The 24,276-nt window shown below is 42.5% G+C and overlaps 1 protein-coding gene across 6 annotated transcripts in view; it reads left to right on the top strand.

Moving 5' to 3' along the window:
* The window catches only part of ATXN7 (ataxin 7), a 140,512-nt gene that overhangs the window by 98,922 nt on the left and 17,314 nt on the right, over positions 1-24,276 (top strand). For 5 of the 6 annotated variants that reach the window (XM_042979347.1, XM_042979346.1, XM_042979350.1 and 2 more), the window contains 3 exons: positions 20,818-21,070; positions 23,191-23,450; positions 23,928-24,010. In XM_042979347.1, the coding sequence (XP_042835281.1) occupies positions 20,818-21,070; positions 23,191-23,450; positions 23,928-24,010 (596 nt within the window). Of the gene's footprint in view, positions 1-6,645; positions 8,488-20,817; positions 21,071-23,190; positions 23,451-23,927; positions 24,011-24,276 lie in introns of those variants that run through there. The other variant, XM_007084366.3, reaches the window with a different exon arrangement.

The following is a 24,276-nucleotide window of genomic DNA, read 5'->3' on the forward strand; positions in this document are numbered from 1 at the left end:
AATGAAATCTCTGTCTTTATTAATGTGCCTTTCCAGTTACTTTAAAAAAATAAATAAGTTGGCTGTGATATTATTCATGCATTTAACAAATACTTATAGACTACCTAATGTCTGTTGTAGGCGTTGCTCCCCCTGAACGAAGAAAACAGTGTCTCTCATGCAGCTTATATTCTGGTTAGGGAGGGTGGAGACAAAATCAAGTAACCTAAGATTACTTCATGTGGTGATAAATGCTGGGAATAATGTGACAGAGAATGATGACCCCTGGGCAAGACCCTTTAGATAAGGCTAGTCAAAGAAAGCTGCTCGAGTTGTTGATATTGAAGCTCACTGAGAAGAAGAGCCAGCCATTTGAAGATGTGGAGGACCATTGTTGACCACAGAGAAAACAGCAAGTGTAGATATGCTGAGATGGGCATGACAGGAAGACCAGTGAGGAGGTGGAGAAGCAGTGTGTCAGGAAATGAGGGGTCTGGGTTGAGGTTCCATAGAGGGGGGACTGGGGCCAGGTCATCCTGGGCTCAGAGGCTCAGGACTGGACAATGCAGGCGATTCGAAGTTGCTGGAGGGTTTTGAGCAGGAAAGTGACTTGATCTCATTTATGGTTGCTCTGTGGGACACGGGCAGGAGTGGAAGAAGGGAGCCCAGTTGGTAGGCTAGGCTGTTCTGCCCTAGTCCAGTTGAGAGCTGGGTCGGGAGGAAAAGCTCAGATTAAGACTGTGGCAAAGGCTTCAAGCTGTGGCTGGAATTGCAGTCTGTGTGGAAGTAGAAAGCCAGCGGGGCCTGCCCATGGTCTGGGGATTAGCAACATGGGGGAAGCAGGACGACGGATGACTCATGGCAATTTTGGCTCAGGCGGCTGGATGAATTTACCTAGTTTACGGAGCAGGGGCTTGTTCTTTCAGTTTGTACGTGGGCTTTCTTTTTCTTTCTTTTTTAATGAGGTGTGCTGACCTGAATGAAGAACCTTGATGTATCATATTCAAGTCTTTAGGCATTTTCTAAATATTGTAGGGGTTGAAGATAATTATTGCAAAGATACCAAGCTTTGGGGTCATTTATTTTCCTTTGTTGTTGTTGTTTTGATAGAACAGTTACCTAGGCATAGGGGCCAGGAAACAGAAGGGGATGTGTACACTTTCCTGGGAGGGGAGTTCTCAAGTTCTCATTTGGGTAACAAAAACATACTGATTAACAAACAAAAACACATGCATTTGGGTTTGTTTTCATTACTAGGGTAGTAACATACCTTGTAAAAAAAAAAAAATAAGTATGAAAGAGGAGGATAAACATGAAATCAGAATGAATAAAGCTCCTCCATATTTTCAGGGCTGCAGTCTGGCATACACCCTGGGAAGGTTTCTAGTTCCTAGACTTATGTGGCTGCATGTTTCTTGTTTTCCCTCAGACACAGCCACATTAGATTTGTTACAGATTTACTTTTTTAACCTAATAATCTTATTTTTTCATGTTAATTCATATTACATTATTTCTTTCTTTTTAAAGACTGCCTATTATTCCATTCGCTAGTGTATTTAAACTAGTGCCACCAGTTCTCTATTGATAGACATGTGGTTTTTCAGTGTTGCATTAGGACGGGCAGTGCTTTCAAGAACATTCTTTGGGAATGCCTGACAGTTATTTCACTGTATTGATTCTCCACACAGAGGCTGGTCAGAGCTGCCCTCCAGGTTAGTATTATGGTGATTTCATGAACTACTTCAACAGATCTGATTTGTGTCACCAGAATAAGACAGTGAAAATGTGAGTTTCTAGCAGCATCAATCAATCAATCAATAAAAATTGGCTATTTACCCGTGCTATTCTTGACTTGTCTACTATACATAGAAATCATTAGGTTGGCTGTGCTTCATATTTTAAAGCTGATATTTCAGGATATAAAGCCACATTTTAGTTATATTTGCTAAAAGATGTTTATCCTGAGTCATTTCACGAGACTTAATTTGTATGGTTAGTAGTTAAGATACACACACACCTGCTTTTTCCACCCTGTTTAACTGTGGTCTTACATGTGACCAGAAGAGGGAGTTTTTATCACTTCGTGATGCTGTAACACCTGGCTGGGTGTCCCTGGCTGGGACACTTCCTCCCAGGCACGGGCTAGTCCAAGCCCATAAAACAAACTGGTTTGAGGCAAGGGAGCAGTGGCTAAATTTAGTTCTTTCCGTCCTCATTTCACATTGTATATATAGAAATCCCAGTCTTTGGGTTTACTTCTGCATTTTGCTATTAAGGCAGCAGTTCTCTGAACTTCAAAGAAATTTTATACCTTTTCCTCTTGTGTGTTTTGAAGTTTAAAAATAAAGAGAAAGGGGCGCTTGGGTGGCTCAGTCGGTTAAGCCTCCGACTTGGGCTCAGGTCCTGATCTCATGGTTTGTGGGTTCGAGCTCTGCCTCGGGCTCTGTGCTGACAGCTCGGAGCCTGGAGCCTGCTTCAGATTCTGTGTCTTCCTCTCCCTCTTCCTCTGCCTCTCCCCCGCTCGTGCTCTGTCTCTGTCTCTAAAAAAATAAATAAAAATGTTAAAAAAAAAAAAAAGGGAAAGATCAGGGAAGGTAACTATCTCAGTTTTAAAAGTTAAAATACAGTCAATAAGCCCCTAATCACACATGATAGAGCTCTTGATTTGGAATCTCCTAGAGTCAAAAATAAACTCTGGAATGAAATTTGTTTATTGCTTCTTATGCTTGATGTTTTTAAAAGATTGTTAGAATTCGTAATACTGGAGATTTGTAGTGAGCTTTAGAAAGTTAAAATATTGATGGGGCACCAGGGTGGCTCAGCCGGTTAAGCATCCGGCTCTTGGTTTTGGCTCAGGTCATCATCTCAAGGCTTTGTGGGTTCTGGCCCCTCGTCGGGCTCTGTAGCAGTGCAGAGCCTGCTTGGGATTCTCTCTCTCCCTCTCTTGCTGCCCCTCCCCCACTCATGCTGTCTCTGTCTCTCTCAAAATAAATTTAAAAAAAGAAAAAGAAAGTTAAAATATTGTTTCACCAGAGTGACTAACCGGCCTTTTTTCTATGTGATCCTTACTGTGCTTAGTTGTGCTACTTGAATCTCAGTCTGTTTAGCCAAACAAATGAAATGGGAGCCCTAATCAGAATATGCTTGTTTGATGTAATCGCAGAATTTCACATTGTCTAAATTTTTCTTCCTCTCACAGTGCATTTTTTAAGAACAAAAATTTGTTCCTTATGGAGTTTTTGAATAATGCATGAATATATTAAATATATAAACATCATGTATTTTTACATAGACAAATGTATTAATCTCAAATATGCTATTTTCAGTTCAGCCTACTTTTTTCTTGTTTCATTGGCTTTCTGCCTACCCACCTTTTCCAGCTGTAATAGTCTTCTGTCTACTGTTAAACCATCTATGTAACTTGGTACATTATTAGTACATAACTTAGTATATACATGCTTCTATATTTTTCTCATGCTAATAAATTTATTCAGGCCCATCTAATCCTTTCTTAGTAAGGACTTGTGGTCATAGTTTTACAGAAAATGGATTCTATGATGCACACTTCTGCTTCTTTTCTACTCAGCAATACCACGTGGGAATTTATTCACAGGCCAGGATAACACTATTCGCCCCATTTTAATGGTTGCTCACTATTCTAAGTTGTGGCTGTACAGTAGCTTCCTCATTGAAGTCCTCTGTAGACATACACGTATTTCCTCCTTTTTGCCTCCATGAACAAAAGAGCAGTAACCATCCTCCTACATATGTCCTTACCTATTTGTGGTTTTGTTTCTGTGGGATTAGTCTCAGGAAGGGATTCCTGGGTCAGAAAGGGTACTTCTATGCATTGTTAATAGCTGCTACTAGATTGTTTTCCCCAAAGGCTATCATCCTTTATATCTATTAGGTGTGCTTGAGAATATCACCACCAGGAGTATTCAGTTTCTAAAATTCAGTTTCTTTTTCTAAAGGGTCTTAAAGTGTTTCAGACACACACACAAATGTAATTGATTGTGATCTAACTCTGAACTAAGTTTCTGAAACAAGTGCAAACTTTTTTACTATCAGTGTTAGTATGGATGTTCTGAGTTTGAGTAATATGTAACGATAGGATTTCAAGAGATCTTTCAAAACAAGTGATGATTTTAAAAAAATATATTGATTTAAGCAATCACAGGCAATTTTCCTGGCATCTGTGGGAAATTTCTATTCATCCTGCTTGGAATTTACCTTTGGGAGAAATCTAGGTCAGCTAGGCTGAGATCCCTTTCTGCAAAATGTATAGGCTCCTAGAAGATAACATTTTGGGGTGAATTTAATTGCAGGACTGATGATTTTAAGAATCTGTTTGTTTTATTTCTGATATCATTATCCTCCTTGCATTTGGCATGATTGGTCACCTTCTAACAGTGTTCACTTTGTGTATCAGATAATGACTGGACTGAGGTCAGACTGTGGTTAACACAAAGCCTATGTAAATCAGGCCATGAGGTTATACTTACTTTATTTCCCTGCCTTTGAACAATTTGAACAGTTGAAAAGGGATACACGCATGAAGTGTGGCGGCGCCCTGAAGAGCCGTCCACCGAAAGATCAGATGATGGCAGCCAGAGGAAGGCTGCTGCATGGTATTAGCCCCCAAGGTGAATTATCCCCATTTAAACTTCATCTCCCACCTCTCCTAATCCGGCGTGAGTACCTAATGAGCACTGGATAATAACATAGCAACATTTCTTGGTGAAGCTAATCTGATTCTGGATAGCAGGCTTCCAAGCCCACAGCTGAATGAATCGCTTGGTATTTCCAAGTTTGAAAATACTTTCTCCCCCTTTCAAGTGTTCCTTGGCAGCAGGTAAGGAATGTTAAAGCTCCTGTAAGTGCCAATTAAGGCCAATTATAACTTGCCCGGCCTGCTGAGACACTGAAGTGAAGTCAGTGGAGACTTGTGGCTCCTGTAAACTGGAGAACTGGCTACCACCAATGACAGGAGCACAGCCTTTACCAACTGCCAACAACTTGTTGGTTGCTGTGCTGAACACCACATGACACCTGCCGGCCTCTCAGGGATTTGATTTAGGAAATCCCAAGATTTGCTGGGGACATCACTAATTTCTGTAGCAGCAATCTCTTTCTCCCGTTCCTTCACATGATGCCCACCATCCAGTTTCTCCTTGATTCCAATCATAAAAGCTAACATTTATTGAGCACTGAAGATGTGCCAGTCCCTGTATCATGTACGTCACCTCTGACCCCTCACCACGGCCCAATAGGAGGAGGCAGTCTTAGCACGTCCCCAGAGAGGACACCGACCCTGAGGGACACAAGTATCTTGGCCAAGGCCGCACAACTGGAAGTGATGAGACTGCGGGCTAGCTGCCCCCTGAACCCAAGCCTTTGAGGCGCTGCCCTCCCTGGCTGCTGCTGGTGTGTGTGTTTGCTGTGCGCAGACTAATTCACGGAAGAGTTTTGTCAGTTCAGGACTCCCTTTGTGCACCAGAATAAATGTGATGCCTGCACGCCATCCGCAACACCTCCGATACCTATAATTTTTAGTCTGTAAGGCATGGATATTATTCTACTAAAATGGTATTTTAGTCTCAGGCTTTTTTTAGTCTATAGTCTTTCATTTTTTTTTTTTTTTTCATAAGAAGAAAGAAATGTGACCATGTCCCCATACCTAGACATTTAAACATGAGCCATCATTGGGAAACTTAATACCAAATAAGCTTCATTTGGATAGGATATTGGGAGATGGTTTGTAGAAAATAGTAATCATGCAGAGCTCCTGGGTGACTCAGTCGATTAAGCATCTAACTCTTGATCTCAGGGTCGTGAGTTCAAATCCCACTTTGGCCTCCACGCTGGGTGTGAAGCCTACTTAAAAAAAAGAAAAAGAAAAAATGAAAATAGTACTAATGCTGTTCAAGCAGAACAAAGTAGTATTTAATTAAGCATTTGCTTAACCATTTTACTCAGGGCATTCAGAGAGAAGAATGTGTGTGTTTGAAAAAGACAAGCTTTTGTGTGTTTTTATATATTCTTATTGTACAAAGTTATATTTTCCTGGCTTACACTATCAGTCATCCCTTTTTGGATATAGGTCTTAAAAATTTAAGTTTAAATTGTTTCTCTCTTGTTTATGCAATTGACTGTTGAACAACATGGATTTGAGCTGTGCAAATTTTACCCATTTATCCGCAGATTTTTTTTCAATAAATGTAGTACAGTACTGTAAATGTACTTTTCTTTTCCTTATGGCTTTCTAAATAATGTCTTCTCTAGCTCATTTTAAGAATACAGTATTTAATACATATAACATTGAAAATATTAAGTAGCTTTATGTCAGTGGTTAAGGCTTCTCACCAACTGTAGAATTTTAGTACTTAAGATTTTGGGGAGTCAAAAATTTAACAGATTTTTTCACCTGGTGGGGGGGGGCAGCAGTCAGTGCCCCTAACCCCGACATTGTTTAATGGTGAACCGTATGTAAAATTAAAATATAGATATGTATTTGTAGCCATTAAGGATGTTTGCTGAGGGACACCGGGGTGGCTCAGGTCATGATCTCACGATTTGTGAGTTTGAGCCCTGTATCTGGCTCCACGCTGACAGTGCGGACCCTGCTTGGGATTCTCTCTCTCTCCCCGCCTCTCTGCCCCTCCCTGTGCTTGCTCTCTCACAAAATAAATAAAATAAACTTAAAAAAAAAAAAAAAAGAACAAGGTTTGTTGCAATTCACCCTAGTTTTCACCAGGATTATAGAAAGATTTGATTATCAGAACTCGTGGATTGGCTGGGTTGTGTAATGATATTTTTTCCCCACAAAAGCGAACATTAGAAAGGCACGTATTTGTGCTGGGAGAAGAGCTAGGACTCTGGGGTCTGGCCTGACAGGTGCAGTGATGTGGAACGGCGGCTTCGTCTGAGAAAAGGCCCCTTATCTGTTTTGTCCTGTGACCAATGACATCAAGGAGATTCCTCAGCTGCCCCTTGGGAAGGGTGGGTGGGTGCAGACCTGTTGCAATCAAGTAGGATAGCAATGGAGTTTTTTCTTCTAGCTTAAGACCTTCAGTGAATTAATCTAAACTTATTTTTGCTAAGTAATTTTGAAAGATGTTTTCATCCTGTGCTTGATCTGCTGATGCCCCTTACCTGGTGTCCTCCTGGAGTCTTTTAAAGACCACTATAGCTTTGCATTGTGTGAATGTGATTATAAGAAGCCTGGAGGGGGGGCGGGGAGTAGGTTTGAGAAAACCCTCTGGATCTTAATATTGTTGCCATGGTCAGGATCTGATTGCTTGCCATGAAAATAAAGCAGTGTGGCTATTACTCTTTTGTTTTAGAATAAATTTAGAATTTGTGTCTGCTCTAATAGAAACCATTTCCTACGCCTCACAACTCTTTCCCACCCCTTCCAGGCCAAATCTTTTCCACACATGTAATTCATGACTTCTTGCCAAATATTCTCTATGGGGTGATGGGATCCTGTAGAGGAATTTCCCCCCTCCTTTTGACATTTAAAAGTGTTCATTCTGAACTATCAGACATCTGAGTCTATTTATGTGTGCAGCCTTTATCATCATAAAACTCAGATCAGTTGGCCATTTTTTCCATGTCTATTTGACAGTAAGATTTGGGGATTGAGAGTAGGAGAATAGTTTTATGGGGAGTATAATAGGGTTGACATAGAGAAACAGACCAGGAAGACACTGTTTTTTATAAAGAGTCATTAGGGAGACAAGTTTTTGGATTAAAAGTATAAAAGGTCCTAGCTTTAGTCAGTCATCTAATGATTGAGCACCAGGCTTCAGACAGTCAGGTGTAAATTGTTCTGAAATAAGATGTATTTTACAAATATGCATAGAAAATTAGTTAAGATTTTTGTTACTAGATTTAAGAAAGGAAAGTAGACTTCAGAGTGACAAATTTTAGTTATTTTTAAGTATAGATCACGGGGAAATAAAATGTCGAAAAAGACTGCGACTCTTTGTAGAAATGCATTGACTTTAAAACTTTCCAGTTTATCGAGGCTTAAAATGTAGGCTGTATAATGAATCATATAAATTTTCCAATATACCTGGAAGCAGCAGTGTCCATTTTAAAGGTATTCAGAAAAATCAGGGTGTGAGTAAATTCGCATTTTAGGAGGTTAAATTTATAAATTCCATCTTCCCCCATTTGGGCAAGTTGCCTTTCAAATAGAAGGATTAATTTACACCAGCCAGGACGCCTTGTATGACCATATTAGTTGAAATTAGACTCCACCCCTTGTTTTCTGTTGATCTGCCAGGACCTTTGTAATTCAAGTGCTTTTTACAGTAGTAGCAAATGTTACATAAGACCAAACATGGAGCATATTTGGAGTTGGTGGGCAGACCCAAGTCATGATGCAAGCTTGCAGTAGCAAGTGTGCAATGAAGCACAACCAGATTATGTGAATGGAAGGTGACAAGAAGCCTTTCCAGAACAGCCCTTCCTCCGCACGAGGGCTGAAAGCTCCACTGGGTAAGTTTTCCGAGGCAGTTTTCAGAGGCTGGGCTTGGCCCGGGGCCCGGTTGGGGATGAGCTTGCGGGAGGTGGGTTAGGTCTTTGCTAACATTACATGGAAGCAAGCAGAGCGGGAGGAGTTCGCGCAGGCCTCTTTCCTTCTGGCGTTTGGCCTCCCCTGCCAGCAGGCCCTAGGCTGTCTGTTGCTGGAGTGGCAGAGGGAGTGAGCTCTGCAGAGCTGGTGGGTCCGAGCGGGTAATCACAACAAGGGGGATTAGCTGCTGCAAGCCGTCCACAGGAGCCATTCTGAAATGTCATTTGAGTGATCTGGACAAAGTTCAAACGCAGACAGGAGTCTAGTTTGTTATTAACTCCAACAAAATGCTGAGGTTTGCACCGCACGGTTCCCGTATCTCAAAACAGGGAAAGCATTAGTTACGCCGCTCTCTAAAAATGGAGGAACGTTGTAACACGCTTTAACTGTTTGTTTTTTATCTCACTTGTGGTAAGTGAGGTTTTATGACAAGCAGTTCATAGTGTTTCCTGTCGAATGTGTTTGAAAGCTGTTTGGTCAGATACTTCAAATCCATAGCAAAGGTTCCAGCAGAACACTGTGTCAAGAGGAAGAACAACTTCAAGATACAAACAGTAGCCCTGGAAAGTCATTCAGTTACTTAAATTGAGTGTATAAAAATTTAATTACAGACTGACTGCCAGAAAGGACGACTTTTTTCAGTTGTGTTATCAAGGTAGCCGATACAGCCAAGCTGATTGTTTTGAGCTCTGTTGGGAGGCTCTTCTCCAAGTTACCCTGTCTCGTGCTTCTGTCGGTAAGCAGGGAGTGAGGTGACAGTTGAGTTCTTTACTTTTCACTGGATTCACATTTCATGGCTTCTGCAGTAATGAGCTTGACCGGATAGTTTTAATTGAGGTTAAAATTTACCAGTTTGAAGGACTGTAAACAGATCTTAAACCTTTAACCAAATTGCTGTTAATTCCCTAGAATTTATCTTTTTTAAACTCTCTTTTGTCAGGCGGTTTTAGTTTTGCTCTTTGTAGTTTCGTTTTTGAATATTGGGTTTTTTTTGGTTTTTTTGGTTTTTTTTTTGAATATTGCTTTTGATGTTCATTAGTTGACAGCCCCAACCTATAAGTGGGGCAGATACTGTGTTTCTCTTTTTGGGGAGCATTGCGGGCAGAGGTGGGGGTGGGGGGGAACAAACCTATGCTACAAACTCATTGAAAACATTGGCATTGTTAGGTAATGAATCATCCGTTCCTTATTAAACAGGGTGCTTAATGAAGAAGGCATTTTGGACTGCGTTCTGAGTTTGAGGTTTTTGGTGTTCCCGTGTTCACTGTCTCCTTCCCTCCCCCATCCAAAATAAAGTGAAATTAAAAGGATACCGAATTAGCAGGGACTAGCGATAAGAATGTGACTTCGACTCGATGCAGCACTTTGCAGCAGGTGATGCCGTCGTTCCTTTGCACCTTGGACTTGCTACTCTTTTTTGGCCTGGGAAGACCATGTTCCCTGTGGGGGTTCCTGCACAGCAGTTTTCATTTTTAAAAACACACCAAACAAAAACAATGAAAAAGAGAACTCGAATTTGACTTTTACCGGTTTCCTTTAATTCTGTCTTTCCTACGTGTGTATGTGTGAGTGTGTGTGTAAAATTTGGATTGCAGTGGTAAAGACATCCTTTTTTTTTTTTTTAATTCCTTTTTGCATTTTGATATAGCTTTGTGTCTTTCATTTGGGTAAAGCTGTGACCAAGGCCCAACATGTGACTAGAGAGAAGTTTGTGGAAGGACTGAGTATATTGATGCCTGAACCACACATGCTCTATAACAAATTTTGGGAGATTAAACTTCTAATGTTAGATCACTGAACTGTAGGATGCTTCATTCCCTAACCAGTGGAGGATTAAATCAGAAGTAACTAGAGACTGGTCGACTTTTGGTTTTGGCTCTTTTTTCTTTTCACATGCCGATACCGGAGAAACACAAACATTTCAAGTCATTGATGGAGTGGGAGGGAGACGGGAATGAATTCGGCGACAGTGTTGTGCACATCACTCGGTGAGATCATGTTTGTTTCAGGCAGGGTGGTTGCTTGCTATACTCTGCCAGCATCCTTTGGGTAACACTGTGCTTCCTGAGCACAGCAGAGAGAGGTCCTTAGGGCTGTTAGCAAAGTAGAAGTGTCAGCCAGCATGCCATTCGTTGCATGATAGCCCATAGTCAGAAATGGTGGCAGAAAATTAGAGTTTGGTGGCTGCGTTTCGCTCAAGGTAGAAGCTGCCTTTTCCCCAAAGGTGCTTTCACTGAAAACATCTTTGTGTGCCTGTTTGAGATCATGATGATAACCCGCAGTTCAGAGTCTGTACCTTGAACAGGGTTGCGAGAGCATAGGAAGGGCCCCATTAAGGAAATGAACTGATCATTCCGACCATTCACTCTTCCTTAAAACAAGCTTTCTTATGACGGTGATTATGAAGAAATGATGCTTCACACTCACGACCAAGGTGATCTCTGGTGTACCTATCCTTCAGCACCTCTTCTTTTTTCTCTATCATTTCATCTACTTTAATAAAAAAAACTTGGATTTTTAAAAAGCCATTTTAGCAGTGTTTGCAAAAGCCACAAGTTAAGATGGCAGGGGAGGAGGACCCCCAGATATTCAGTAAGTTTTTCATATTTCTCACTTGAAAGCAAAGTACGGAAAGAACAGTCCCCACGGGAAGAATTCCTGGCAAGAGGATTATTTGAAGTTGCCATATTTCTGCTCCCTTCTTAGCAACATTATTTACAATCCATTCACGCCTGTCCCTTCCCCCACTGGAGTCCGAGTCGTTCTCCCTTGTAATCTGCCCTTTGTGATCTGTTCTCTTTCATGCCGCTAGTGTGAATGGGGATGCTGCAGGGCGCACCCTGCCCAGAGACGTGGAAGTGCCAGGAGACCCGGAATACTTTTCGTGGGGCTTTTATTTTCATCATAAAGCACTGGCTTGAAGAGCTTGATAATTTGATTATAGACCTTTGGTGAAAAGTTGTTTCAAGTAGCCCAAGTGCTGTAAATGACTCTCTTTTCTGCACTTTCCCCTTATGTTTTAATTTAAAAGCACCTCTGCATTAGGGGGAGGAGAAATGCATTTGGCAGAAGTCGCAGTTGGAGACTAATTTGTTAGGGCAGCCAGTGTTGAAATCATCCTTTTCAATTAAATCTCTCTAGTGGAAATGATGCTGAGTGCTTTGTGGTAAAGAGTTTTTCTTCCTCACTGTTTTTCATTGCTGTTTGTAACCCACCTAAGCATGCTTTTCTGAGGCTGCCTCCCAGCTCCAATTTTGGCTAATTGTCCTTTGAGGCACTGCCTGTCAGAGGTCAGTTTGGGATTCCCCAATGTGAGATTTGAATGTTACAGAGACAGTCTTCGTCCGTTGGGTGTTTTTTAGCATTAGACTACACCAGGCTCTCTCTGGAGTAGTCTAATCAAGTGTCCAGGGACCCTAAAGAAGTTGGATCAAAGAAAAAGCAGATCTGGGTTAAAGAGAAACTGTGAGGACAGGGAGTAGGGTAGGAACACGTTTGCTGGTCAGACACACGCGGGTGCCTTTACATAAGGAGAAGGAAGTTTACAGGGAAAAGCTGACAGTGGAAGTAGTGAGCACATCATTAATGCTTCATGTCCATGGTGTGAATTTACATGGTATGCCAGTTTTGTTTTGTTTTTTAATAATTATTAGGAAAAAAACAGAAGTACTTTGTCAAACCGAAGTCACGGCTTCACAGAAATTGCTGAGGGTAATGCTAAATTAGATATGCCTAGTCAGTCACTGAATTTTGAAGAATATATTAAGTAAATAATAGTCTAGGTAAGGTGCAGAAACGACAAAAGATCTGGAATGGGATTCAGCTTTGAAGGTCAAAAGTCTTAGGGAAAACACTGATGTGCAAAGTAGATGTGGAAGGAAGACGCTCTGAGAGTTGAAAAATATATATGTAGTCTTCCTTTATAGTTTCCTGACCTTAGATGTTTTTATAGGGGTCATCTTTAAGAAAGACCGCTAATGCCAGCTGACCCTTCAGGAGTTGTGTTGGCAGCCCGAAAGTGCACTTATGACAGTTTGGGTTAATTGGGAGCTGGCAGTATAACATTCAGTTATTTTTCAATCTGGATATCAAAATAAGCAATTTAATAAATTCTGTGAAGGGCCTGCTTAAATGAATGACCCTAACTTTCTAAACTGAACCTTTTGTTACATGCAGGGATTACTTGCTATGCCTGGCCAAATAATCCATATGCGTGCATTTAACGTTTTATAGCCATGTGTGAGCTTGATTATTTAAAACAAACAGACAAACCCCTTATTTTAAAAGGGAGCAATTCTAGAGTATTAGTGGGATGGGACTGTCAAAGACCCCATGAAATCATACATTCCTTAAAGTGTGGATTGATATTTTTCATAAGGCCATTGCATACAGAGTACACACTCTTTTTAACCTTACCTGACCAGATCTGTCCAAAAGGGTGAGTTTCATTTAGAGATAAGTTGGTGAGTTTTAGGAATCATTTCTTCAATAATCTGCCTAAAATATCCGCCTTTGGATCCATAAGCTGAATTTGAGACCTTCCCTTCATTCCGTTCCATCACCTGCATTTCCTCCTGAATATGACTCGTTTCCATCAGGAAAATGAACCAAATTTTTATTTTCAAAATAACTTTAGCTCAAATGAGCATTCCTTTTTTGTTTGGTGTGAATGTAATCATTTGTGAATGAATTCTAAAAGTTATTCCTCTGAGCTTTTATGAGAAGAGCTTGGATTGACACAGAAACTAAATATGTAGCTTCTACCTGTACTCCACGGGAGAAGATAAAGTGGGTTAGGTTTGTTTGTAAGTGATTTCTGCCTGCTTTGATAATCAGCATGCCTTTCTCACAGGAGTCTGTAATTGGCATTAGCTGAATTAACAGGGGGCATGTGTCTTAGTGCCTGCTGAGTTCCCAGTGCCTGGTCTGTAGTCGGCCCTGAGCTTTGGGCTCTAAAACTCTCCTTTAGCTAATCCCCAATAGCCCTGCCCTGCAGGGTAGGTTTGACGACAGATGAAGAGGCTGCCAAAGTGGGTGGAATCAGGTTATTGCCCAGTGTTACCAGCTAGTAGGTTGCAGAGCACGGCTTTGAACCCGTCTGTCTCTGATTCCAAAGTTCTTGCTCTTTTAGGTAATCTATTTAAAAAGTACTTTTAATTTATGTATATTTTAATGTGTATTTATTTATTTTGTGAGAGAGAGCAAGAGCAAGTGGGGAAGGGGCAGAGAGAGAGAATTCCAAGCAGGCTCAGAGCTTGGTCTCACAAACTGTGAGACCATGATTTGAGCCAAAGTCAAGAGTCGGACCCTTAACCGAGTTGCCCCCCCCCCCCCCGCAAAAGTATTTTTTTTAATTTAATTTGGATTCTGTTCAGGCTAGTTAATTACTTAGCTCACATCAACACTGTGCCTGACAGCTCTGATCCCTTACTGGAAAGGCAGCCATGACTGGCCAGAGACCAGAGAATGACCAGAAACATGCATTGTGTTGGTCCAGAGGGGGCCAGCCTAATCCTATAGAATAGGTATTCGCTGTTCTTAGTAAAACAGACCCATCTGGGAACTTTGTAAAATGATTCTTTTTAGCAAGAAAGACAGCCCTGACGGGTACTTTTCTACCAGAATTCACTCTGCAAACCATCTTTGATGGTTTAAAACCCTCCTGAGCAAAAAAAGGAAAAAAAGAAAAAAGCTATCCTGGCTGACATGCATAGCTTATCTTTAGGATAGATAGCTTGCAAAAGGGAAAGATAAAATCTCAACAACAACCTGGGTTTCCCTTAAACAGATTCTGGATCCCCATCCTGAATTTACTAATATTCTGTCTCAACCTTGTGTGTTGAACCTTTGCAGTCTTTTGTGCTGGCGGTTAGCCTATTTTGCTGAGCCCTTGGGAAGATGGATGGGCCTCTTACTGATATATGCCCCAACCCTCACCTTCCCCTTCCCCTTCCCCTTCCCCTTCCCCTTCCCCTTCCCCTTCCCCTTTCCCTTTGCCTTCTGCCTGCCTTTGGACCATGTATTATGGCTTGCTAATAACACCACACAAGGACAGGTGGAATATAGTGTGGCCCAGCCTGGGTACGAGAGTCAGCCTGCCTGGGATTGCATCCCAGCTATGCCTTTTAACCTTCCCCCTTCCCCCTTCCCCCTTCCCCCTTCCCCCTTCCCCCTTCCCCCTTTCCCTTCTGCCTGCCTTTGGACCATGTGTTATGGCTTGCTAATAACACCACACAAGGACAGGTGGAATATAGTGTGGCCCAGCCTGGGTACGAGAGTCAGCCTGCCTGGGATTGCATCCCAGCTATGCCTTTTAACTAACTGGGTGGTGTTGGGCAACCAACATGAGTCCTTTAAAGCCTTAGCTTGCTCATCTGGAAGAGGGGATCATAACAGTATCTGCTTTGTAGAAGGATGGCCAAAACTGAATGAGATAACGTCTGTAAGTTACACATTGTGGTGCCTGACACATGGTTTATGCCCAATAGACAGTGACAGCTGTTGTTAATGTTGTTGAAGGTGAGACTTCTAACCAGTCAGTTGTTTGAAATATAAAACATTAGTGAAAAGAGCCCTGAGCAAAAACAAGTTTGTGAAGTGGTCTTAATTGCTGTGAGATGCTCTTGCCTGCTCTTACCTGATAACCATTGAGAATGGGACAGATTGATTCTGTGCTCACAAATGATAATACGCCTTTATTTTGGCATGTGTGAAATTGAGGCTAGAACACCAAATGAATATTTCCCCCCTTTTAAAGTATAATCAAGTAAATCATAATTCATTATAGACAAATTAACATACAGAGGTTTTTTTTTAATTTTTTTTATGTTTATTTACTTTTGAGAGAAAGAGAGAGCACAAGCAGGGAAGGGGCAGAGAGAGAGAGGGAGACACAGAATCCAAAGCAGGCTCCAGGCTCCAAGCTATCAGCCCAGAGCCTGATGCGGGGCTTGAACTCACAAACCATGAGATCATGACCTGAGCTGAAGTTGAACACTCAACTGACTGAGCCACCCAGGCGCCCCAACATACAGAAGTTTTTAAAAATAGACCCAGGGCACCTTGGTGGCTCAGTCGGTTAAGTGTCCAACTCTTGATTTTGGCTCAGGTCATATCTCAGGGTCATGAGATTAAGCCCCTCGTGGAGCCTGCTTGGGACTCTCTCTCTGCCCCTCCCCTGCTTGCGCTTTCTCTCTCAAAAAAAAAAAAAAATGTACATACACACACACACACACACACACACACACACACACACACCCTAATCCCAGGGATAACCGCTTAAAATTTGATGTATTTCCTTGTAGATTTTTTTCAAGAATGAATTGTTTGAAGTTAAAATTTGCTTTGACAGCTTTTTAGGTTTGTGCCCTAACTTTTACACTTGTGCATCAGAATTATTTTTCGTTATTTTCAAAGCAATATTTATTTATGACTTAAGGAGATCTAATTATTTGCTTTGAACTCCTTTTTGGTTTGTACCTGGGTATCAACACGTACATATGTATATTTTTAAACCTCAGCGTGAATCCCAGATTGCAAGCTCAGTATTCTTGGTTGCTTTCCATTTTGGAAGACATAAAGACAGCTATCCTCTACCTTACCCTCCCCGATACCCTGCTGCTCCCTTCAGTGCCATCACATGTTCGAGCCACAAGGGGGAAGAAAGTCCGACGCATCCATCTCTTATACACTTGCACGCAATCTCTTTTTCTCTCCCTCTCTTCCACCTTCCACCTTTCACCTCTACCTCTTTCTTCACGTCTGTCTGCCCTGTTTACTCCAAACCCCCAGCGCCCCTCCCTCCCCCCCCCCCCCAACAACACACACACTCATCCATGTCTGCCTCTCTGTGCTCTTTCCCTGTCTGTACTGTCTGTCTTTTGGGCTGCCTAACTATCTCTCCCTTTGCTAGAGCCATTCAAAGTGCCCCTCTCATCCAGGGACAACAGAGTATGCCTTCTCTGAGCTGGTGCCAGACCCTGTAGAGAGGAGTGCTTTGAAAACTCAACTTGGACTCCTCACCAAGCCACACTGCAGTTATGCTTAGCGCCTGGCCACCAGTTTGCCCACTTAATAAAAGGTCCCTAACCCTACCCATAACTTGCCCATTTCTCTTTTGATCTAGGAACAAACACTTTTTTTTTTTTTTTTAAGCTGGAAGCCCAGTTTAAAATCTTATGAAAAATAAAGGCCCACAGTGAAAGGATGGGGAGATTCCAACTGAGCTGTAATTAAATGTTTTTTCCTCTTTGCTTTCTCTCAGAGAGTAAGCCAGATGCCGCCCTTTCCAGAGAATAAGTTACCAGACCATGATGTGAAGGAACAACTTTATTCAGCAGCATGACAAGGATTTGAGCTGGCACTTTTCAGCCAGAATCCGTTAACATACACGAGCACACACGTGCGTGTGCAACACACACACACACACACACACACACACACACACACACAGACGCAATCTGTTTCAAGTTTTAATGAATGAAAGAAATTCATGTAATAGATTGCCATTCTTAGTTTTTAAATGTCTTTTATTACTGAAGTCGAAAATATAAATGTTATCGATACACCAGCTGATTTTTAATGCTAGAAAGCTTTGATCCTTGATTTTTCTAGTGCAAAATCCCCGAAACGAGTGTTAATAGACTAGAAAAGAAGCATCAGCTGAAGAAAATGGCGGGAATGGACTATGATGGGAACATAGAATTACAAGGACAGACTTGAAGAAAGTTCTGCTGTCCTACAGCACACATTCCTAAGAAATTACTGCACTGTGCAACATTGTGTAATAGAATCCACATGAGACTCATTAGGGGAATGGGGTTACGGGCACAGCACTCAAAACTTCATTAGTGACTCACACAAAAAAGATAGGAACCTAACAGAAACAGTAGCACAGTTTTCCATAGATTAAATGGTTAAAAATAGGTGAATACTAGAAAACGAACCGACATTTGCTTCTGGAAGCAGGTGTTGGAGGAGCTGCAGCCTGTGAGTTACTCTGAAGTAGTGGACGGAGGTTATCTGAGATCAAGGGAAAGTTGTAGCACCAGTTGTGGGTGGGCGTGGCTCCTCACATCCAGGGTGAACTGGGATGCATGGTGGATGCTTGGGGGAGGGCTGTGTTTTGTGTATGCCCATGTGACTCGGTGCAGCCAGGTGTCATTTTCTGCGTTGGCACAGTACTTTCTGCAGATGAAATCTTGTGAAAGCAGATGCAGTATTTCATTATGTTCAAATTGTGCCTTAGTGTATCAGTGGCTTCAGAATAGATTTACTTTCTGAAAATAAGCTTTACGAGCAAAACTGTATTTCATTAGATTGAGAATCTTATTTATATCACTTGATATCAAGAGAAAATACTTTTCCAATACTTTAAAATCACATTTACTCTAAGACACTTGCTTGAGAATTCTGATCCCCAGAGAATAGTAAAAGGGGTGTACTTCATAAAAGTAAGTTTTAGTTGGGAGATTTCTCCCTGTTCATACCACAAACATGGTATTATTACTCCTGCAGCACACACTTGTCCTCCATGAGAAACAGGATGATTTCTGTGGGTGACCATGGAAGAGTATTTTAATATTTATTTGAATGTATATAGAAAAAGTACATAACAAGCTCATCAGACCTACTGTTTCATAGACACTGTTGTTTGGAGAGATAGTTCCCAGTTGAGGGTAGTACCCTGCGTCACATTGGGTGATATGAGAATGGATTGGAGGGTAGGTTCAGGCTGCCCCTGGCAGAGGGGCACCACTGTGCTGATTAAGGGGCAGGGGACAGGACCTCTGATCATCCTGAAATCCTATACAAGAATTGTCCTGTCCAAAATACCAGTGATACCCCCAGAGAGAGACTGGCTAATGACTGAGGAGGAGGAGAGAACAGTAGAGCTGATAATTTAAATAAAGATATTAAGTAAAAAATACTATTTTATGTGGCTTTGGTAAGAATGATGGAAATAATTTGCAGTTGATGGAAGTCCGGAAAGCAGTAGTTGAGGACAGGTAGCAGCAGTGAGCTTTATTTAATAGACCCTGATAGAAAGCACCATGTGCCAGGCAGTGTTCTCATTGCCCTACAAGTGTTAACTTACTCAGCCGTGGCTAATGGTTCTGGAGCATTAGCCTGGTATAAGGCTGCTCTCAACCTTGACTGCACAGTGGAATCACACAGGGGCACTTATAAGAGCCTGCATACCCAGACCACACCCCAAACCAGTTAAATCAGAATCTCTCTGGGTGGGACTCAGGCATCAGTATTTTTTAAGCTCATAGGTTATGCCACTGGGTAGCCAGGGTTGAGAACTACTGGTCCACGGCTGTTTGAAATCACTCCTCCTCACAAGACAAGCTGCACTGATGGTGCACATGTTAAGCGAAGGTCTGCTCCAATCCAGGTCTCACAGAGGCAGAGATGACCCAGACAGGAAGTTTCACCATCCAAGGAAGGCGGCAGAACTGGAAACAGATTTTTATGGTCCTGCCTGACAAGTGCTGGTGCTTTGGAAGGATATTCAGATAGTGTTTGGGGATCACAGAGGGGAGAGAAACTAAATTAGAAAAGAAGAAAAAAAACCAAAACCTCAGATGCCAAATTTGGAAAGTTACTAAACTTAAGTTATTTTAGTTTTCCTTTCCATGCACACAGCTTTCATCAGAGTAAAAAAACAAAACAAAACAAAACAAAACCAAAACACAAAAGCAACAGGCGCTTAAAATCACTGTCAATTTAGGGGTGCCTGGGTGGCTCAGTTAGTTGACTGTCTGACTCTTGATTTCAGCTCAGGTCATGATCTTATGGTTCATGGGTATGAGCCCTGCATTGGGCTCCTCGCTTACAATCCAGAGCTTTCTTGGGATTCTGTCTCTCATCTTCTCTCTCTGCTCTTCCCCGCTTGCACTCCCTCTGTCAAAATAAATACATAAACCTAAAAAAAAATCACTATCATTTTAGCCATCCTAACTTGCTTGTGGCCTTTGTACGGTCTGGTTGGACAATTGGAATTTTGTCTGTAGATCAGCATTATAATTTTGTCCTGTTGTGGAAGGTTCTTAAATACCTCATAAAGCATTGTTGAATTAATGGCCTTCTGGGAATAAGTCATCTCAGCTTCCCAGAGAGCCTCAGGACTGGTTAAAAAAAAAAAAAAAAAAAAAGACTTTAGAAATAAACCGTTTGTGCGGTGCTGATAGTCACTGATTCCAGTTTGCTTAATTTTTTAAATATTCATATAGCTTCTGTGAAGTGGTAAGTAAATGTTGGATCACGTACATTTTAAAACTTAAAGCTAAGCCATGTGTCATTTTATTTTAATTTAATTTATTTATTTTGCCATGTGTCATTTTAAATCACAGGTTTAATCAAAGGCAGTCATCACAAGGTTCTTAAGTAGATAAAGTTCCTAAATAATTGACTTGTTTCAGATAGTACCATTCCTCAGCAGCTCTCAATTTATTTAGTATGGATTGCTTTATGACCAGAAAACCTGATTCTCCAGTGGGTAGACTTATTTTCAGGTAAACCTGTGTAGTCTGTACTTAACTATGAATTACTTCCGGGTTTAAAAAACCAGCGTAGCTCCTCGTGGTATTTTTGTCTTCTGCCTTTGGCATCTTAGCAGTGTGAACCAAAGCTATGCCATCTGTACCCAAGTGAGATTATTACAAAAGAGGGAGTAAAGTGATTCACTGGAAAATTTCAGCACAGGTTCAGAGGATGATAAAATAACCCTAGAAACATTCTTATTTGGCGTCACATGCTAGTGGGTAGTGACAGAAAAAAAATTAAGGTACAACTCGTTTTTTGACATTTGCGATTCAAAAAATTGGAAAGATGCTGTGCTAGAAAGGAAGAAAGGAATCGGTGTGGTGTCAGCTCGTATAGCTGCGTGGATGAACGAATAATTTGCCTCTCTGACTCCTTGTTGGAGCGAGTGAGGTTCATTTCTAGTATACAAAACCAAATATTCTCAGGTTTAGAATGGCTCTTTAATTTCCTAATGGCTATCTGCGTGTGATAAACCGCTTTATGCTGAGATGTTTCCGAAGCAGAAGGACCAGTTCCTAGAATCCTAAATAAGTCTGTGAGGCCTAGATAAGCCGTTTCTGAAAGCTGCTGAGTGAAATATATTTTCACTTAGTGACGCATATTTGAACCTAAATGTGTTGATTTCAGGGGACTCTTCCAGGATTCCATTGGAGACTTGCCTGAAACAGTGTCTTTTTTTTTTTTTTTCCTGTTTTTCTTTTCAGAAAGAAGACACAGCTCGTCCAGCAAGCCTTCTTGGGCCGCTCCTCCCACTTCAGTATTTCCCTTCTTCCCTTCTCTGTCCAAAAGCAAAGGAGGCAGCGGAAGTGGAAGCAACCGTTCTTCCAGTGGAGGTGTTCTAGGCGCATCCTCATTAAGTTCCAAGTTGCTGAAATCACCCAAAGAGAAATTGCACCTCAGGGGGAACACCAGGCCAATGCATCCCATTCAGCAAAGTAGAGCCCCCCATGGTAGAATGTGAGTATGGCCCAGAGGGTTCTTCGAGCTTCCCTGCCTGTTGTGGAACTGGGCACACCAGTAGCACCTGAAAGTGTTGTGAATCATGTGAAAGAGCTCCTGCTTTGGGGAAAGTCAAGTGTGTGTTGTTTCCTTTTGTTTCCCTGTCGTATTTTGGGAGACTTCACAAAACAGCAACAGCAGTAATAAGGTCAGCGGTACTTACTGATTGACTCTTTCTTGTGCGCCAGCTGTGGAAACTTGGCTCTTTTTGTGGGCTGTCATTTCATTATCACAACAACCTTATGAAACAGGTCTGGTTGTTATGCCCATTTTGCAGATAAGGATGAAGGACACGTAATGCAGTCGAGGAGCTTTAGCCAGACTCTGCAGGCAGACAGGCCTGGGTTCACACGCCCTTTCTATCACTTTCTAACTGCAGGGCTTTGAACAAGGCCCCGTTGCTCTCACAGTTGGAGAGTAACAGCCAGTGTGCAGTTATTGGGAGAAGTAGAATTAATACAGCAGTCTCAAGCGCCTGGCGTCGTGTCTGACCCATAGGAGACAGTAAATGAATGGACACTGGTGCTTCTGCTGCTACCATTGATAACGGTAGGAATAAAAAAGTGAGGTGAATCCCAGATGCTGTTCTGGGATTTTCTGGAGCCTGCAAAGCAGACAGGGAAACAATGCCTTCCTCCCATCCCCTCCTCACCCCACCCCCCGCCAGTCTTGGGTTCACATCACAGTAGTGATGAGGGAAGACCAGAGGAAGTTCACACCACCAGGCAAGGCTTTGGCATGTTTGCACAGTGGATTTGTAGGCTGCCAGGCGCCGTGCGGTCACGTGAGGGCTCAGCCACGTACTCCACAGAAACCTATCTTGCCTCGTCATGGTAGCCCTCAGCCCTGGTGGCGGGTGGCTTTTCCCTGGCCTGCCTCCCTTTGGAGGGTATGCCCCACATCTCCGTCCCAAGGTCTGCTAACCTGGCTAATCTCAGGGCAGTATCTAGCACCTGCTGCCGCTCACGGACCTTGCCAGCTGGGAGAGGCCATCGCTTCTTGCAGTGCGTCTCTTGCTGTCGGGCTGTTCCAGGTACAGCTGTTTGGTGCTGTTTGTCCTGGTTGCTAAGCCCCGCCCCCCCCCCCCCCCCCCCCCCCCGCCTCTGCTCATTTGTCAGAAGTACAAGTACAGCAAGCTTGGCTTTTGTTCCTGGACCTTTCCGAAAGCCAAAGAAAATGCCAGTGCTATGTGTAAGTCACTCGCCAGCTTAACAGCTGTTTGAGCACGGACTCTACTGAACAAAGTTTAGAAAACCTCATCAGTCTGAATCTTCTTTATTTGGAGCTGGGTTTAAGAGGGGGACCAGGCCAACTGGTAGCTCCATACCAACATTTGCCATCCAAATGCTAGTGTCAGTAAGATTCCCAGAAAAATTAATTCTTTCTTAGTGGCACAGGTATTCAGTGCTCACCAGCTGTGTGCCAGACACTTATATTATGAACTCTTATTATAGAAACTTTTTTCAGAGACTAGAGAATTATCACTTCAGTGACACATTACATAACTAAACATGGGTGTCCCTCACTGATGGGCAGAGAGCCTCTTCTCAGAGATCTGGTTAGGCTCATTTGAATTCATGTATGTCTTTAGTGACATTTCTTGGACATACTATCTAACTCCAGTTATTCTTGCCCCTGTTCACTCAGTTTGATTTGTTTTGATGGATCCTTTCTTTAAAATGATAGTTCTCTGAAGATATTCTCTAAAGGTTTTACAGATAGTCTCTGGTCCTTTTAGACCCTTTGCCGTTTTGCGTCTTGCAGGAATTGAGTTGGGTATCAGGCTTAGTTCCCCTGTGGACTCATGCGTAAGATTGTCCTGGATGATGAAAGACCACGTCAATCTGATGGTCCGCTGGAGTTTTTTTGCCTCACCAGAAGGGCTTCTAGATTGAATGAACGTGAATCGTACTGAGTTTACTGGGTAGTCCTGACACATTTTCAGAAGTCGCCTTTGGGAGCCTAGCCCTGTGCAGGGCGTGGGTAGATCCGGGCTCTGACTTCAGCCCTCTAGCTCACCCTTTACCTGGGGCTGCTGGCGCACTCGGGTGCTGATGTTCCGCTTCCCCCTGTGACAGCATGACGCCCTCTGTCAAAGTGGAGAAGATTCATCCGAAGATGGACGGCACACTACTGAAATCTACGGTGGGGCCGACCTGTCCTGCTACTGTGAGTTCCTCAGTCAAGCCTGGCCTTAACTGCCCCTCGATACCAAAGCCAACCTTGCCTTCACCTGGACAGATTCTGAATGGCAAAGGGCTTCCCGCACCATCCACTCTGGAAAAAAAGTCTGAAGATAATTCCAGTAACAGGAAATTTTTAAATAAGAGATTATCAGGTAACTTCACATTTTTTCTCTTCGTGTTTCTCTGTATGTAATTGGCTATTCACGAGGAAGCAAATGGACTGCTGTCTGCAGGTCCGCTTTTTCAAAACTGGTCAGCTTCAGCTTTACGTGGAAGTTCCTTAGGTGCTCTGCCTTTGCTCTTCACTCTTGCTTTTAAAGTACATGTGTCTGTGGGTGATGTAAAAATAGCTTTCGAGCGGTGTCTTTCTGAATGGAGCGCGGCAGGAACGCTGACACGCACACTTCCTTTCCTGTCAAGCGATGGCAGTAGTCCCCCGCGCTCTTTGTGGCGTCTCTTGCTGCGGCTTGGCAGCACTCGCACGTTGTCTATTTTATATTTATTGATGATGTCGTAGATTTTATTCAAGTTAGAATGTGCCTGTTTTGAGAATCGTTCTACTGTTGTCAAAACTAATGAAGGATGAGCCCATCGATGAGCCCATTGTAATGTCTGTGTGCTTTTGGCAGAAAGAGAGTTTGATCCTGACATACACTGTGGGGTCATTGATCTCGACACCAAGAAGCCCTGCACCCGGTCTTTGACATGCAAGGTAGGTGGGCTCCTCGACAGGGCTGGGCGCACTGGTGAGTGAGTGCAAGGAGCTGGGATCGATGGCATTGCCCCAAGAGGGGATCTGATCCGTGGAGCGTTGTGGGTATTGTAGATGAAGGGACGAAGTACGCCTCGCGTTCAGGAAACGTGGAGCCTTTTGTTACAAACTGCCACTGTAAGAGACGTTTTGCTTCCAGTGTCCTCTCCAGGGGAATAGTGTTGTTTCCTAATCAGTCTGTTATTTTTGAAGACTGAAAGTATTTC

Source organism: Panthera tigris, chromosome A2 (assembly GCF_018350195.1).
Source record: "Panthera tigris isolate Pti1 chromosome A2, P.tigris_Pti1_mat1.1, whole genome shotgun sequence".
Taxonomy (NCBI): Eukaryota; Metazoa; Chordata; class Mammalia; order Carnivora; family Felidae; genus Panthera; species Panthera tigris.